This window comes from Loa loa, assembly GCF_000183805.2.
Source record: "Loa loa unplaced genomic scaffold supercont3.84, whole genome shotgun sequence".
NCBI classification, from domain to species: Eukaryota; Metazoa; Nematoda; class Chromadorea; order Rhabditida; family Onchocercidae; genus Loa; species Loa loa.
In genome coordinates, this window is record NW_018108264.1 from 161,098 (window position 1) to 178,216 (window position 17,119).

The window sequence follows — 17,119 nt, forward strand, 5'->3', positions numbered from 1 at the left end:
TAATATTCTAGCAGTATTAATTCTGTATTTTACTTGATAATCAATTAATTATATCCAATTATTTAATGAAGATGTGAATAAGTAAATGTGTTAATTAATAAACACAAAATATAACATTGTGTGTACTGTACATCCAATTCATCCTTTTTGGAAGCTTTAAGTAAATTGAAAAGTTTGCTATGATCCATCTGTTTAGTTTCGAATTTCATCATTTTATTCTTCAATTCCTTCTTGTACTTTGCTTCTTGTCTTGAAATAGCAACCATTCTAGCCGCGTGTTTTACACGTTTCTCCATCACTTCCTTATCTTCATTTTTACGTAATGCTTCTTCTGTTGTAACTTTTAACTTCTTCAAATCATCTGTTAATGTAACTTTATTTCCAAAGTGATCTTCCCATGTTTCCATAACACTTCCCATTGGTTTCTTGGTTAATTTGCTTATCAATTTATCATGCTTAACAGCCGGATATTTATTGGCTGTTACATTTGCAAGCAGATTATCATCTCCTCCTTTCCGGATTGTTGCTACAACACGTATCGTTTCACCATGCGTATCTTTCATGATAATGTTTTTCCTTCCAACAACCTAAATACCTTTGGGCATTTCATACGATCAATAATTTACGAAAGAAGTACTGTTTCAATTGAAAATGTTAACCGCTATCATCAAACAAATTATCATTTGAGATATTATGGCAAGGAATCATAGCTTACTAATTATGATTGTTCAATGCTATGAGCAAATTAAAATTTTGAAACAGCATTAATATTTTTGTTGTAGTTTGAATTTCGAGAATTAAGTTTGAAAAATTAGATGCTGGAAAATTTGGAAATCGTACTTTTTCTTGTCTAATAAATGAAGTTCTAAAGATTTGGCTAAGAAATTATGCCCGAAAAGTTATATTTGACTAATTAATTAGATTTGAATTAATATGTAATACCTCGATAGCTCCTGACCTTATTGGTTGCTCTTTCGTTCTCAGCTTCCGTGTTTTAATTTTGGTATGCGCGGGATGCATTAACGTATTGATTCGTCCAAATATCGTTACTTCCTTTATAAGAAAGAATAAATAATAGAAATACTTTGTTACTAACAATCATTTAAAATAATTTTTTAAGTATTAAAACTATTAAATAATAATTTTAGCAAATAATTGAAGCATAAATATATTAAATATATTGCGTATAAATTAATACTTCCAATTCTTTTTTGCATTTTCTTCATTCTTTAAATTATTTTGTTTTTATATTTTGCATTATTGTTAGCAATAACAAATGCATTTTCTCAATGTATCCATCATCCGAAAAATGTCAACCATTTAATCTATTGGATTTGAAATGGCATTGAATTGATTCTATCACTTCTGAACTTTCATTATCATTCATATTTACCGATTCTTGGCAAGTTACGTCACGCCTCTTTTTATTTTACTCCTTAGAATTTGCAAAACTTTCATACCTTTGTTACTCGAATCTCTTCAACTTCTTGAAAGCTTTATAAATTCAACGAAAAAAAAAAAAAAAGACCAACTCACATCGTCATGATTACGAAATGAAAAGGGGAATTTTGCTGGCCGCACTTTGTCTTCAATTTTTTCAAACATCGTATCACACTGTTACATGAACTCATTATAAATAGGGTACAATTAACGAAATCTCGGAGTATTATTTTGGTATCTTTCAAAAATACCAAATAATAGCACAAACACTTTTTGAAAAAAAATCAATTTTAATTTTATTTACAAGAGAGTAAATGCTTCTAATTGTAAAATTTCAGCCTTTGCAGCTTAACTTCTAAATAATGTCACTAGATGAATGCATATACATATACGTAAAAAGTGAAATCAATCTCGGGAGTGATTCGGTAAATTAATCTCGAGAAATAATTGAAGATGCAGTTAGTATAGGAAAAAAAAAAAAAAACCTACATCGGTACACCTGATTAGATATTCTGGTAAGATTATTGCAAATGCATTTGTCATATTCTCAACATCTGTATCATCCTAAAAATAAAAAAAATCTTTATAAATATTCAACTACCCGATTTTAAATTATCATCGTTGTTTAATAATAAAAGGTGCTAAAATATTTGAATCCAGTAGTAGCCATGCATGCAAGCAATTGTGCGTGTAAGCAACTGTGCATGTAAGCAATCATGCATACAAACAACTGTACATGTAAATGATTGTGTACATAAATAATTTTGCATGCAAGTTTAACCAAATAATCTATGCGCAGAATTCACAGTTATTAGACATAATTGTCTAATAATAATTGCATGTCATAACTTCAATTATTATCGATCATATCCATTTGAAGTAACACTTACAATACAAAACAACTAACCGTGCTGATGCCTAGTGATTGCTTAGGACTACGCTTAAATTCTTGGCTAACGCTTGAGCTAATGGGTATGATCTTTGATTTAATATTGATTATAGATTATGCTTAACAAAACTATTCTACTTTGAAATTTCAAATAATTCAAAAAATAGATGTATGGAACATGATGAAAGATAAGATTTGTTTATAAGCTTGAATGATTAGAAATTTATCTGACATCGTCATAATAGCTGATACTGTACATTTCATTTTTTGATTTTGAATGCAATGATTTGGATTTGATTGATTCCTGCAATTAATTATCATTCGTCCTCTTAATGAATTACCATTTTACCCATTTGAAATCTTATTGGATATCTCTTTACTTTATTATTGTTTTAGGTAATTTTAGGTGGTATTATAAACTTGGTATTGGTTTATTCATGTAAAACTATTGAAACAATACCTTCGATTTTGATTTCATATTTTTCATATTATGACATCCTATAAGTACACTTATCATTACAATTTTTCCCTCAGATTCATTAATTTCTAATGTTTATTATCAAATTTAATTCTATACTGGTAAAATTCTTGCTATATAGTTTTTAAATATACCTTCAAAAAGCTTTCTTTCACCCAACTGAAAAAATTAATAATTAAATTTAAAATTTTAAGAAAAGTTTATGAAAAGTTAAAAAATCGAATTTGATTTTTTGTTTAATTTTCCAATTTTAAGCAACAATTAATTTATTAAAATTTGTGTATTTTTCAGTTAGTAGGAATACGATCAACAAATGAAAGTCATTTGATGTGATTGCTGCAGAAAGTTAATTTGTCTAAAATAAATTTAATGAAGTAAAATTGGAAATAAATATAAATATACTTTGGAAATGTAGTTTTTGCTGACATCATATCGTGGCAATTTTTTAAGATTTCTTTTTGGGAAACCTGAATTATTCATCCATTATTATAAACGAAGGATTCATTCAATTTAGATGTACTTTTGGAATGGTTTTCTGGATAAATAAGTGAAATTATCTACAAGTGGGAATAATTGAACCAATGATAGCAATAATAGATAATCTCTTGGGATGTTAGTAAATAACACTTGATTAAATTGAAATTTTGGGCATAAGTCAAATTTTGCGACAATTTACTGTCAACTTCATTAGATTACTGGACAACGTAGCCTAATTTTATTGAATTGTTAGATCTATTTGTTACAGAAGAAGTTTCTAATAGGGTATTATCAAAGTTAGCACAATGACCGCCAAATTGAAATTGAAGTCAAAATGACAGTAGCATGAAACCTGTAGTAGTTGGTCTCATAAATTTCCATCTGCTTTTGTTGCTTAAAAGAATTTCATTAATTGAAGTATGCATAAGTTAAGTAAACCGTGCCATTATAATTAAATACCAAATGTACTAATTGTAACTATAGTAAAGTACGGTATTGTCGAAGGGAGGGTAGGGAGGATGGAAATTTTTATGCTATTAACAAAAACACTTAAAATCAAATCATTCAAATGTGAAGTTTTTATTCATTTTAATAAAATTTTAGTAACTAGCACTTCATTTAAAAATGTCACCAAAGTTTTGCTTAGCGACAAAATGTAAAGGTACGAGAAAAACTTCCCACCTTCGAGAATCATAACTATCTTGGCAGGTGGAAATTGTTGATTGTGAAGCATGAAAAAAACAAAGGATTGATAAAAAAGATTATAAAACAATTGATTTCTGAAAGTGATTTGTTATCAGGAAAAAATTATGATAAAATGGAATGACTTTTCAATAATCGCCATCCATTCTTGAAATTTTATAAAATTCTTCCGGCAAAATATGCTATGTTATTGTTTTTTGAAATAGTTTTTTAAAATGATAATTTTATTGCTAAGCTAATTTATTGAAGAAATCAGGATGAACAATGAAAATAAAGAAAGAAATACTAATAAATATTAGTTTCAAATGTATTTTGAAATTTTTAACTACAATTGTTAATAAAGAAAAAAAATTTAACACTGCTAAAGAACTCTAATATTATTAAAATTAATCAAAATTAATGGACTTTGGATTTTTAGCACAAAAGTTTTTGCAATAGTAATTGCTTTTTGTGATATTTGAAAATAATTTATGTTATAAAAATGATTTAAAAAGAAAAAGAATATACAAATATTCGTGTACCGATCTCATTACTGATTTTATTGATTTCGATTTAACGTTTTTTAAAGACATATCTGTTGTTTCTTTTTCTTTGCTTGAATTCTTTGCTTTCTTTGTTTGAAACCTTCTAAATACGAGTTGTGTCACGATGACAGAACAGTTCATGTATTGGTTTTGTTTGTAAACTTATTAATAAATTGTGTTTGAAGAAACAATAGCTGATGAATTGATTTGTTAACAAATTTACCTCATTTAATTTTAAATTTACTCTAACCATTTTATTTTATTTTTCTTCCTTACTCGCTCACCTCAACATTTACAATCCACCGAGCGGATAATGAGTAACGAGTACAAAATAAAATTTAAATCAACCATCTTATTTGATTGTATTTATAGTATTCGACATAATTTGCATAAATACGTGCTACAGTCAAAATTTATTTAATGAAAATGAAAAATGACGATATTTTTATACAGAAGACGGGTATGTTTTATTAATAATAGGATTAGATTCAGCTGATATCATCATCAACATGCCATACTGATTATATCACATTTGGATTCAGGGTTCTCATCATCGATATGTCTTACTGCTTCTCCACGTTTGCATTCAAAAGGTATCATCATTATCAGTGATGTCTCATAATTTCTAGCATGTTGATGATGTCATCGAACTATCAGTGTCATCTTTAAAATACATTAAAAGATCACGAAGCTCTTTGTTAAGTTTTTTTATTCGGTCCATTCTTGCACATAAATTTGCCATTATTGCATCTGTCTAGAATAAAAGTGATTGTTTTAAACGTGGATTGATAACACTTCAAAAAAATTTCTAAGAATGAAAATCTACAAATTGAAATAATTGTTAATTAGCTGGGTAATTATACATTTAGATTACATCATAATTGAAATAAATTTAAAAGTTGAAAAAGAGTAGAAATCAAATCGTTCCTTTGAAATATCGTATATTAAGTCAACCTGTTTCATTTCAAATTGTATACGATCGTGCCAAAAAGTAAGCTCTCTGTGAATTATTTCCTTACAATGTGATGACAATTCAATTGTCTACAAATTTTCATATTAATTATTAATTGCTACACAAGGATTAAAATTACAGTGCATTTTTTAATTATTAATTTAATTTTCACTTATTAACACTCAGAAAATAAGAAAATTCTACACCAAATTTATGCTTTTTTAAAATTTATATTAATTAATTGGTTGTAACTTTTATACCTCAAATCTCTGATTTAAACAATATAAATATTACCGATTGCCTTAAAAAAACAAATAATTAAAAGTATGCGAACAGTCTTTCTCTGTTAATTACATTTCAAAACATTGGCTTTATTATTTGAAAATAAATAAACAATAAAAAAGTCGGTAATGATAAAGAAGAAAACCTTTCTTGTATCGGTGTTAAAGATATTATTAAGTTGTGCAATATTATTACTTTGCAATTGTTTCGTTCGATTACATAATGGGAATTTCACCGATGGTTCTATCATTTTTTCCATTTCACTCATATTTCCACCATCACTGGCTGTTTTCAGATTAGACGAAGACATCTGTTCATTTTAGAGGAAATTAAAATTTCGTAATTGCAATTAATGCACTTCTTCATTTCTTTAAATTTTAATGGTCACTTTTTGAATAAATTGAAATTTCATTTTCAAGTTAAAATTTGAAGTTAGAAGTGAATAAGCAAATAAAAGCGAAAATACCACATCAGGTTGAGTGGTATTTTCAGATTGTGTAACTTCACTTTGTGGATACGAATAATCATCATTTACATTTCCTTCTGAAATTCACAATCTAAGCTCATCAAAATTTGCAACAGAATTTCAAATAGAAAAATGTTGCTTCATTGAAGATAACACTGTCCCAAATTTGAAATGATTGATGAACAATTAATGACAATTAATTGCGCAAATCATACTGATAAATATGATATGAAATGGCTGATCTGATAAGCATTCCATTGTTCGTCGTAATTCTTGCCAAACATTTTGATCAAATTTACAATTCGTTGATTGGTTTTCAACCATTATTATTTGTTTATTTTTTGCTTATTCTGTAATTTGTTTTTCACATTTGATTAGAAGAAAATTTAAGCATTTTGCAAAAAAAAAAGATAATTCAATTGAATATTGGAGTTGAATATCAAGTTTTCAAATTAATAATTAAAGAGAAATTGACAAATTCATTTTCATAATTTCAGTCAATCAAAAAAGTTTTTAATAATTTTACTTCCCTACATCCATACTTATTTATATTCTATATCCAATGATTCACTCACAGCAAAAATCAAAGGAACTCTCTTCCAGAATGATTTAATGAAACAAAATGAAGTCTCCTTTATTTCAGATCCTGCTCTATTCGACCAATCGTTTAAATATGAAAAGTTGACAATAACTTTTTTTCTCTAACTAATGCATAATTTGAAATTAATTTCCAAAATTCCATTATTGAACAAAAATTTTTTTGAAAAAGGGAAAAGAGAAAACGAACTTTATGTCAGTGCAAAACAGTAACTATAATGCATGCTAAGAATTAGTTAATTAACTAATTAATTAATATTTCCTAATATGGTATGCACCAAAAAGTGCAACTAATTAATATATTTTGAAAATGGTGTGGACTGAAAATAAAGTAAGTGTATGAATGGCATAAAATGACTATTTTTCACTACGAATTTAATCACTGCTTATTTAAGTTCACTTATTTTACTGAAACTTTGAAAAAAAAGAAGCGAATTAAGGACAAAAAAGATCTTTAAATGATTTTCTCTCTATTTCTCCTTTTACTTTAAATAATTTTCTCTCCATTTCTTTCTTTACTTTAAATAATTTTCTCTCTATTTCTTTCTTTATTTTAAATAATTTTCTCTCTATTTCTTTCTTTGTTTTAAATACATGTTGCGCACTCAGATATAATAATATATTTGAAGTTACATTCAAATTCTTAGAATTTTTACATCAATCCAGGATTTTGAATGAATCATTTCAGAATTTTAATGCATATTTTTTTAATTAGCTACCAGAAAGACATTTTCGCACACACTAATTTATTTATTTATGCTATTTTTTTTAAGTTGCTTTATTTCATTATTTTTTCTTTTTTGCTCATTCAACGGCAATATTTTATTATTCTTATAAACATCTAACTAAAACCGTCAACAAAAATCTTCAATGATCTTAGAACTTTCCTCGAAAATGTCCCATTTTTCGACTCTCAATCTTTTCCCACCCATCAATCTCACACTTTTTACTGAAATAAAATTTCAGAGACTACAAATTAAATTTTTATTACCATAAACGAAATTTGCTTGCAAAGGATTTCGGTACTTTTTTGTTTGCTTTAAATTCAATCAAATCCTAAACTAAAAAAAACAAAGGGAAATAGGGAAAGAATTTTAAAAGAATTGATACAATTTTGGTGACTGGATAATGTCTGTGTCAATTAAAGAAAAAACAAGAAGAAACATTTTTGAATTTTGAAAAAATTTGTAAAATTCAAAAAATTATTCCATTTCATTTTAAAAATAATCTGTCTAAAAAGGAACAAAAATCGGGCAAATATTTTACCATACTTTTTCTTATTCCACAAAAACATTTACAGGCCAAAAATTTTTCCATGTTCTCTCAGAATGATACAACGCAAAATATCCATTGTTCAATTCCTCCTCCTTCCACCGGGAGCAATCCCGCGGATTGTAAAACTCTTGAAGTATTAGGGATCTTTTGTTCACAAAAATGGAATTGTGGATTGCTTATTCCTGACTTTCATTACCAAAAAAATATAACCTTGGAAAGATTTGTTTGGATAAATATTTTTCCAGAATGATAATTTCTCATCCCTTCCTTCATTCGCCTAATCTTTTATCCCTTTTCCACTTCTTTTTCTTTCTCTTTTTATTTGATATTTATGTGACATTTTTGGAAATGGAATTATACAATAACTTATATATTGTCTTTTTTATTTCTTACTAATTTCAATATAAATTAAAAACTACAATGATTAACTCATTCACTATCAATTCCTTTCTTTCTTTTTTCTCTTCGTTTCTTAGCAAATTTTTTTTTCTCTTTTTATTTATTGCTTGTTTATTTTTTTAATCTATTATTCGCAACAATAAATTCATTTTTCAAATTAACATTAATAATAGCAGTAATAATAACAATAATAATAATAATAATAATAATAATAATAATAATAATAATAATAACAATAATAATAATAATAAAATAATAATAATAATAACAATAATAACAATAATAATAATAATAAAATAATAATAAAGATATAATCATTAATAAAGAAGTGGTTTGAAAATTCTTGTTTTCAGTGAAAAGGTTAGAAAGTGGAGAAGGAGGAGGAGAGAGGAAAATATGAATGAATGAATTCGTTTAAGTACAAAAGAAATAGAACAGAAAGGACAAGTGGAAACTATTATTTCATGTATCAACTGGATAAAGGTGACAACTTTGCCCGGATCCTGCTCTTTTTCCTGATTTTCCTAAAATTGCTTCACAAATTTCATGCTTGATATTGTGAATGAAATATTTAAAGGTTTCACTCATTCATTATATCAATGATTCATCCATTACCGTCGTCAAAATTATCATCATTATCACAAGCTGATATCCTTCCTTCGTATTAGCAGTCAAGTATTGGACAACTAAGCAGACAGTGATGATTTACAAAAATTAATGATCATGATTTTAAAATGAACATGGCTTGATCGAATTTTGCAAGCAAATGAATATTTGCAATCCAATTCTTCATCTTCGTTTCCGCATTTAGCTTTTGGTTGAAATTATTATTAGGGTATAATACTAATTAATTAATTACTCGGAATCCACTGGTGCCGATGACTGTTAATGTTTTTCAGTTCCTCATTTCAATAAAGTAATTAAAATCAAACTTCTGCCAACTCTTCAACAATCATTTAATTTGAATTATCCTTTGGCCTAGATTTATATCTAATTTCATCCCGTTAAATCATATAATCATCCCATAGTTTTTGGATTGCTTCTGCGACGATTAAAAAAAAGATAAGAAAATTACCGCTTATTGAATAAGAAATTGACACAAAGGGAAGCTGTAAAGGAGAGAGAGAGAAAGAGAGAGAGAGGGAAGGGGAGGAAGAGAAAGAAGGAACAAAAATTAGAAAAAAGAAACCATTTTTAAAAAAATGGTTGAACCGAACTCTTTTATAACATCATTGTTCATTTTGTTTTTTGTTTTAATTTTTTTGATTTTAATTTTATTTTTCCCGTTTACATTCATACATGCTGTTTCATATTTCTGCGGATATTTTTCCAATTTTGCGTTTTTCATTCGTTACGGATATATGGAAGCAGGATGATGACCTGTACAACGAGCTGCGAAGACCTAAATTTCTTTCATTTAATGTGACAGTTTCTTCAACATATCAGCATGTCTTGCTCTTTTCCAGTAATAACGACAATATCAGCTACAATAAGAGCAATAACAACAACAACAACAACAACAACAACAACAACAACAACAACAACACGACCACCACCATCATCACCATCATCATCACCACTACCACCAACAACAACAACAACGATAACAATAATAATAAAGATATTATAAACCACTGCTACTATTACTACTGCTACTATCACCACTACTACAACCACTACTATTGCCACTACCATTCCGGTATTTTCACTATGATTTCTATTGCTTGTATGTTATACTTCTGAGTTCTATCGTCGTCCACTTATGTGACACGCTTCTATCTCCGAAATTTGCATTCTGATGGAGTCATGCGGTCAAGTAATGACCGTTGAACTATTACTATGACATTTTCTTCCCATAAATATTATTATACGTCTGCGTCAACTAATCAAATAACCACTTCAACAAACTCATTTCATCCTTTTTTCTCTTTTCAACTTCATATTTTTCATTTCTTTGCATTTGTTTATTCTTTTATATTTACAATATTTTATTTTACTTCCACTAATAATGTTAACACTATGATGCAATTTGAAATTTTAGTTCTTAATTGAATTAATTTGAATTTTATTTCGAATTGACATTTTTTAATTTCAAAATTTCCGCCTTTTGAGTTTTCCAACTTTTTTTTTCACTAGACTAGTAATACAAAATATTGAAGCTTAATCGAGTTTCATCACAGCTTTATATATGCTTAGGGGTTTTTTTTTCTGAATAATAGAAAACAACTTTTAATTTCGATATTAAGCTTTGTTGTCTGCATGGATTATATTTGAATTAAATCTCTGATTGAAGATAGCTCCAGTCTCTCCCTCTCTCTCTCTCTCTTTTTCTCTCCTTCTTTCTTTCTCTCTTTCCTTCTCTCTTTTACATTAGTTTTAAAATTACGTGCAGTTATGATAAAATTAATTAATTTTATTTTTGCTTAAACCAAATTATTTAATTTAAATTACCTTTTTCATCGAACACTTCACCTCTTTTTATTAATCATTTAACAATCAGCACTGCTAAAATTATCCGCCAAATATATTAGTATGGATCAGTTCAGGTCATGTCATGATATTGTTCATGTTTGCAGCACTTTGAATTTGACCTGAGATTTATATTTAGATATTAAATATGGAAATATATAAAAATGGATGATCTAATATTGAGTTATATTGATCAAGTTGATTTGAATTAAGTCATGCAATGGAATAGGAAGCTATTAGATCACAATGAGTTTCATACCACTCAGTGCTTCAAATTTGACCTAAAATTGTACTTCTATAGAAAAATTTACAAATGTACGAAAAGATATTCATCGGTAAAGGTCACATATGTCGTGGGATAATTCGATAAAATATCAGAGGAAACCCGTTTAGAGCATGAACATGTTGTCGTCATAATAGTCGTAAATTTGTTAAAATTCTATTTCCCTTTAATTCTGGTCATTCTTGTACTTATCGTTCCAAATAAATTGTTTAAACGGTTAGCATCATCCTTAACATTCATACTTTTTGAATTTTATTTAATGTACAATTGATGGGAGTAATATTATCAATAAATAGAAGTTATCATTTATTGATTTTTCTCGATTATTTCATCTAAAATATCAAATCCAATTTTATTTTCCAATAATTTATATAGTTCATTTACTTTGTTCAGCATTAATATATTCCTGCGTTTATTGATAGATCATTTGTAACATAATTCATACCATCTATGCTATCTCCTCCTATCTACCATCCCAACTATCCCTTCCCTCGGTTATTCCATCTCCCTGTACCCCCCGTCCGTCTTCTCCATCTGTTCTTCTCTATTCTTCCTTTTCAAACTTTCATTGTTCGATGAAATGTTTCCGATAGTGAAAAGATTCATTCATTCATCTCATTCTCATAGCACTAGCAACATTGAAGAAGACAAGTAATATGATATAAAAGTTGGCTATCGGACGCTTCAAACTGGTTCAAAGCATCGTCGTTCATTTGTGGGTGGTTGAAAGGAGTGGACGAAGAAAGGAGAATCTCTCCGATAGCTTTCTCAATTCAATTCAGCATCCAGCTACCGGTCGTTTTTCCCAGTATCCTTCCTAATGTCCCCCTACTGCTGTCATTCTTATCCATCCATTCCCTTTATCCTTATATCCTAATGTCCACTCATTCCTCTACTGCTTTCACTCCCACCCCACCATCTACTTATTGTCAGTATCCGTAATAGCACACTAATCATGCACTTTTTAATTAAGATTATTGCCTTTCATTGAAGTGGACAATAGTTTGGATGACAATGTCTGCATCATAATAATTTCATATGCAAAAATAAATGAAATAGATGAAGTTTTTCGTTTCTTTTTTCATTTCAATACAACAATTATTTTTAAATGTGTGGAACGAATTTAAAAATCAAAAATTGAATTTTCATTTAATGGATTTTGCTAGAAATTAAGTTGAACATTTGCATTGCCTATTTTTCATCAAATTATTTAAATTTCTTTTTAATAATTGGATACAGAATGATAAGCATAAAATGATAATTAAAATAAAAGGCGAATGAAGGAATATATGTATCAATGAGAAAAATAAACAAGCTTTATTTGTTCAAAAGATAAAGCAAAACAAAACAAACAAATTCTTTTTTCTTCTTTTTTTTCTTTTTTTGATTAGCTATCAAAAAGTAAGCAAACACTTCGAGCAAATGTTTATAATATTTAAACAATTGATATGATATCAGGTTTTTTGTAATCAGCAAAATACATTCATTGCATTTCAAACATAAAATACAAAAGATTGATGTGATAAAGTTTTAAGGAAGAAACTATTATATTAGCCGCATGAAAGATAACATATATAAATGTTTTTTGTTTTGATATCATATCTGTCTCAAATGTATCCTGATTAGAATGAATGATAATGATTCAGGAAAAAGGAAGGGGAGGGGGAGAAAAAAAGCGCCTGAACATTAAAAGCAAACTTTTTCCGGAAAATAACTATTTAATCTCTAAGTATGTAGTCGTTTTGTGTTAACTTTCATTTGTGGGATAAATTGGTCGAAATTTCGTCGCAGTGTTTGTGAATCAACTATGGAGATACTAAATACAAAAGTAAGAAGTTGTAGTGGGGACAATCTTGGCTTCAGATAGCTCCAGAAGTTCTCTAGTCTAATTTCAGCTGGCTATTTTATCTATGGTCTAGCTTCATAGCCCGGCTGCTCTATCCAATCCAGATGATTATTTTATTTAGTTTGGTTTGAAATAGCTAAATATTGCAATTTCCAAGTTGATTTTATAGAACTATAAGTGTTTGCTGGTGACAAGTTGATGTTTTTAAATTTAAATTGAGAATTGCTTTTTGGTATAGCAAAATTGGATTGATCGCATAACCGGAGATGGTGCTGATGATATCCATGTAATTTTTCGTCACCGTTCATATTTAGGTTGCTGCAGCAGCGATAATCAGATGAAACATACAACATACACAGACACACACACATACACACACACACATACACACATACATACACACGTACAAAAACAGACACATACATACAAATACACACTCTCATAAATACAACTAAATTCAATGAGACAAACAAATAAGAGATGAAGGAGGGATACACGTACGTCGCTGATAGATAGGTAGTTCCTTGAATGCCGCTAGGTTTTAGATATATGCAAAACTGGTATATTTAAGGTGAGCTGCTACAAGTGACCAACAAAGGTAGTAGAAGTAGCGGTTCCAGTCGCATGGTTTCACTCTTCTGATCAGCATATGCTCAACTATGTCATCAATATTCAAACAGGATAACTAACCATTGTCAACTTATTGTCGCTGCAACCAACTACCACTATTCTTGTTATTGTCATTATTACTGTTATTGTTCTTGCTGTTGTTGTTCGTTGTTGTTGTTTGCTGTTGTTGTTTGTTTTGTTGTTTACTATTGCTGTTTGTTATTATTACTGTTATTTTTATTATTGTTATTATTATTTAACAGTATAACTTAATACTACTTTTAGTGTTTATAGTAGAAGTTTTTGCAGATTGTTCTTTTTTTACGATGATTGGTTAATTTATCATAAGTTGTCATGTAATATTGGTAAGAAAAAATTAATATAAAATGAAAACATATATTTAAAAAAATTTAGCTCCGAAAATTTCAACTCAACTTGTAATAGATTGAAATAATTATTAAAAATGTTATATTCAAATAAGAAAAAAGAATTAAGCTGGAAATTTTTTTCTCGTCTTAGATAATTATTGTTAATTTATTGTCGACTGCTTCTGTTATCTTAATAGTTTGCATTAATTATATCCGCTAATTTAAATTTTTAACTATCTTTTGTTTCTTTTTTGTATGTTTTCAGCTTTTCTTGGAATCACTGTCAATCATTTCCATTCATTATGTTACAGTTCTACATGAATCGATTTGTAATTTATTTCAATTCCGATTTAAATTTAACATTTAATTTCGATTAAAATGTATGCGCTGTATGTCTTCTTACTCTTTCTCTTTCATTTTTACTTTTGATTGGAAAGCACCGGATGACCAGTTGATTTGTAAGCAATTAGATGTTGACGATAAATGCACCCATCGATGATCACTTAATAGATCGTTTTTTTTTCTTTTTAACAAAAAGATTAGTGAATTTTCTCTTTTCTTTTCTTCTTTTCTTGAAAAAGTTTCAAACTTTTACTTATACTTTTTTTTTCTAGCAATCTTTTGTCCAATCATTATCATTATCAGTGTGACAATTGGTGTTGAAATTAGATAACGTTAATATGAAGCGTAATATATGCTTCAGTTAAAATGCTAAATACACAGGAAGACGGGATGCGGAGTGGGGAACATGCCAGGTATACTGAGAATAAGATAGAAATGAAAGATGCTTTTCCTTATTGTTTCATGAAATCTAATCATACTATCTTTTTTTGATTATTGTAAATGATATTATGTAATGATAAAAGAAAAATATCACTTAGATATCATAAGATATGATAAGTTAGCCAAGTAACTGAAATGATTGCAAAAAGACAACGAAAAATAATCTAATCTACGATATGACATGCGACAGGAAACCGGGTATGAGCGACTACAACCACTGCTTTGACTCCGACGATGATCGGTCGAATTTGGGTCGATGATGTCCTGCTCCAATGCTCCTTCACTGAACGACACAACAACAATATATAACAATTAAAACTACTTCAAAAATGCTCCTTTTCCCAATCGGCATCAAGCCATTCTCATCACTGTCATCACCATCACCATCACCAATCATCATCATCATCATTATCATTACCACTATCACAATGATTATTATCATTAACAGTAACAATAACCAACTGATCAACATATTTCATTAGTACACAAACAATAAATAATCTCTTTCTCGTTCCCTCCATTCTCCCCCGCCTTTCCCGCCTCTCCTCAACATCTCTTCATATATGAGAGGAATATTTTCACTTTTTAAAAACAATTGCTAAAATTATCACTGAAATGCTATGACTTTTTCATTTTTAATTGCTCCCAGCGCTCATTAAATAACGCATTGTCTGACTGTTTTTTTTTCATTCTTAAATTTAAGTAATTCATTGTTGAATATACAAATGGCAATAGCAGCAATGAAGGAAAATTCAAATTTTCATATTATAATCAAGTCGAAATTACTCTCACATTAATTTATGATATATCAATCCTCCAATCTTTCCAGTTCTTTCAACTCTCTCTTCTCTTCCCTTTCTGCTTTTTCACCTTACTTCTTTAGTTACTTTAAAGAACGGTTATTAAAATGAATTACCCATTCGATGTAAATGTCTATTTGAGGGATAGATATATAAGGATGATTGGAATTGGTTCGAAGTTTCGGATAGGTAGCAATAGTATGAATCAGGAAGATGAAGGGGAAGGAGAAGGAATGGATGAGATGAATGAGAGTTATTCGGGATGAGAGTGAAATTTGAAATGAAATGAATGAGAAGAAAGAGAAATTTTTAGGCAAATTGCTGATGATGGGCTCTTCTGTACTGTAGTTTTGCGCTGGGAGTATTTCGGTAAATAGGACCGCATCCTTATATCCATGCCTTTCATTGCAGTAACCCTCATTTCATACCACCCGGGAGCTTATCGAATTGGGTCTTCCCCTCCCACACCTCGTCTTATTTTATCTCTTCACCTCTCCCCGCTCCCCGCTCCTCCTTCCCATCCCGTACCTTCCTCTCTCTCCTCTTCCTCCTCCATCTTCCTACAATCTATCCATTCTTCTTTGGAATCATCCAAGCAATATGAACCATATTTTTCTGCAATGGTCACTGTGGTCATTACAAACTGTTATTACTTTGTTCCTGAATGGATAGCAAGAATTAATTAATCTTAAAGGAATGAAAATTTTCCTTTTGAATATTTCAAGTAATTATTATTAAATTTAATGTCATCGGTGCTGTTAAGTGGTACCATTACTACAACTACTACAACTGTTACTACTACTATTACAATTACTACAATAACAACTATTACTGCTACTACTACCACTACAACAACAATAATAACAACAACTACTGCTACTAGTACTACTACTACTACTACAATAACAACAACAACAACTACTACTACTACAATAACAACAACAACAACTACTACTACTGCTACAATAACAACAACAACAACTACTACTACTACAATAATAACAACAACAACAACTACTACTACTACAATAACAACAACAACCACTACTACTACTACTATTACTACAATAACAACAACTACTACCATTATGATAACGTTTCATATTTTAAACTTAAAATAATGGGAAGATTTTTTCTTCTTTAAAATAGAAATATATGTGAGAAAAATACTATGTAATATATTTTGAATTTATTATCGTTTCCTGATTATAATATAAATTTTCCAATTCGCTGTATTTTTTTCTTCTTTTTCCCTCTCTCTTTCACCCTCTCCCTTATCATCTTCCTCTCTCTCTTTCAGTTTTTTCTGCTTTTTCTTTTTTTTTAAAAGGATATGCTATTTCTAACTAAAATTCATTGAAATCTTATAATTTTCGTAAAAATTTGGTTTTGTTTTCTTTTGTCTTTTTCTCTCAACTTAATAGTCAAATCCATAAATTGTAAAACAGTTCCTTTTGCTAATATAATAATTAATAAGTTA

At 28.8% G+C, this 17,119-nt stretch overlaps 5 protein-coding genes across 5 annotated transcripts; 1 reads left to right on the plus strand and 4 right to left on the minus strand.

Moving 5' to 3' along the window:
* Positions 1–62: 62 nt before the first annotated feature.
* On the minus strand, positions 63–1,020 carry LOAG_01854 (hypothetical protein; the record flags this gene model as incomplete). Its single annotated transcript, XM_003137392.1, has 2 exons — positions 63–587; positions 943–1,020. 2 exons carry the CDS (start codon positions 1,018–1,020, stop codon positions 63–65), a joined length of 603 nt encoding a protein of 200 aa, XP_003137440.1.
* Positions 1,021–5,135: 4,115 nt separating this feature from the next.
* LOAG_01855 (hypothetical protein) lies at positions 5,136–6,534 on the minus strand (the record flags this gene model as incomplete). The annotated part of the gene is made up of 5 exons (XM_003137393.1): positions 5,136–5,264; positions 5,465–5,551; positions 5,890–6,054; positions 6,211–6,287; positions 6,426–6,534. 5 exons carry the CDS (start codon positions 6,532–6,534, stop codon positions 5,136–5,138), a joined length of 567 nt encoding a protein of 188 aa, XP_003137441.1.
* A 3,381-nt stretch (positions 6,535–9,915) lies between these two features.
* On the minus strand, positions 9,916–10,176 carry LOAG_01856 (hypothetical protein; the record flags this gene model as incomplete). The annotated part of the gene is made up of 1 exon (XM_003137394.2): positions 9,916–10,176. The coding sequence occupies one exon, from the start codon at positions 10,174–10,176 to the stop codon at positions 9,916–9,918; it is 261 nt and encodes an 86-aa protein (XP_003137442.2).
* A 4,753-nt stretch (positions 10,177–14,929) lies between these two features.
* On the minus strand, positions 14,930–15,360 carry LOAG_01857 (hypothetical protein; the record flags this gene model as incomplete). Its single annotated transcript, XM_003137395.1, has 2 exons — positions 14,930–15,122; positions 15,230–15,360. 2 exons carry the CDS (start codon positions 15,358–15,360, stop codon positions 14,930–14,932), a joined length of 324 nt encoding a protein of 107 aa, XP_003137443.1.
* A 1,022-nt stretch (positions 15,361–16,382) lies between these two features.
* Positions 16,383–16,760, plus strand: LOAG_01858 (hypothetical protein; the record flags this gene model as incomplete). The annotated part of the gene is made up of 1 exon (XM_003137396.1): positions 16,383–16,760. The coding sequence occupies one exon, from the start codon at positions 16,383–16,385 to the stop codon at positions 16,758–16,760; it is 378 nt and encodes a 125-aa protein (XP_003137444.1).
* Positions 16,761–17,119: the final 359 nt, after the last annotated feature.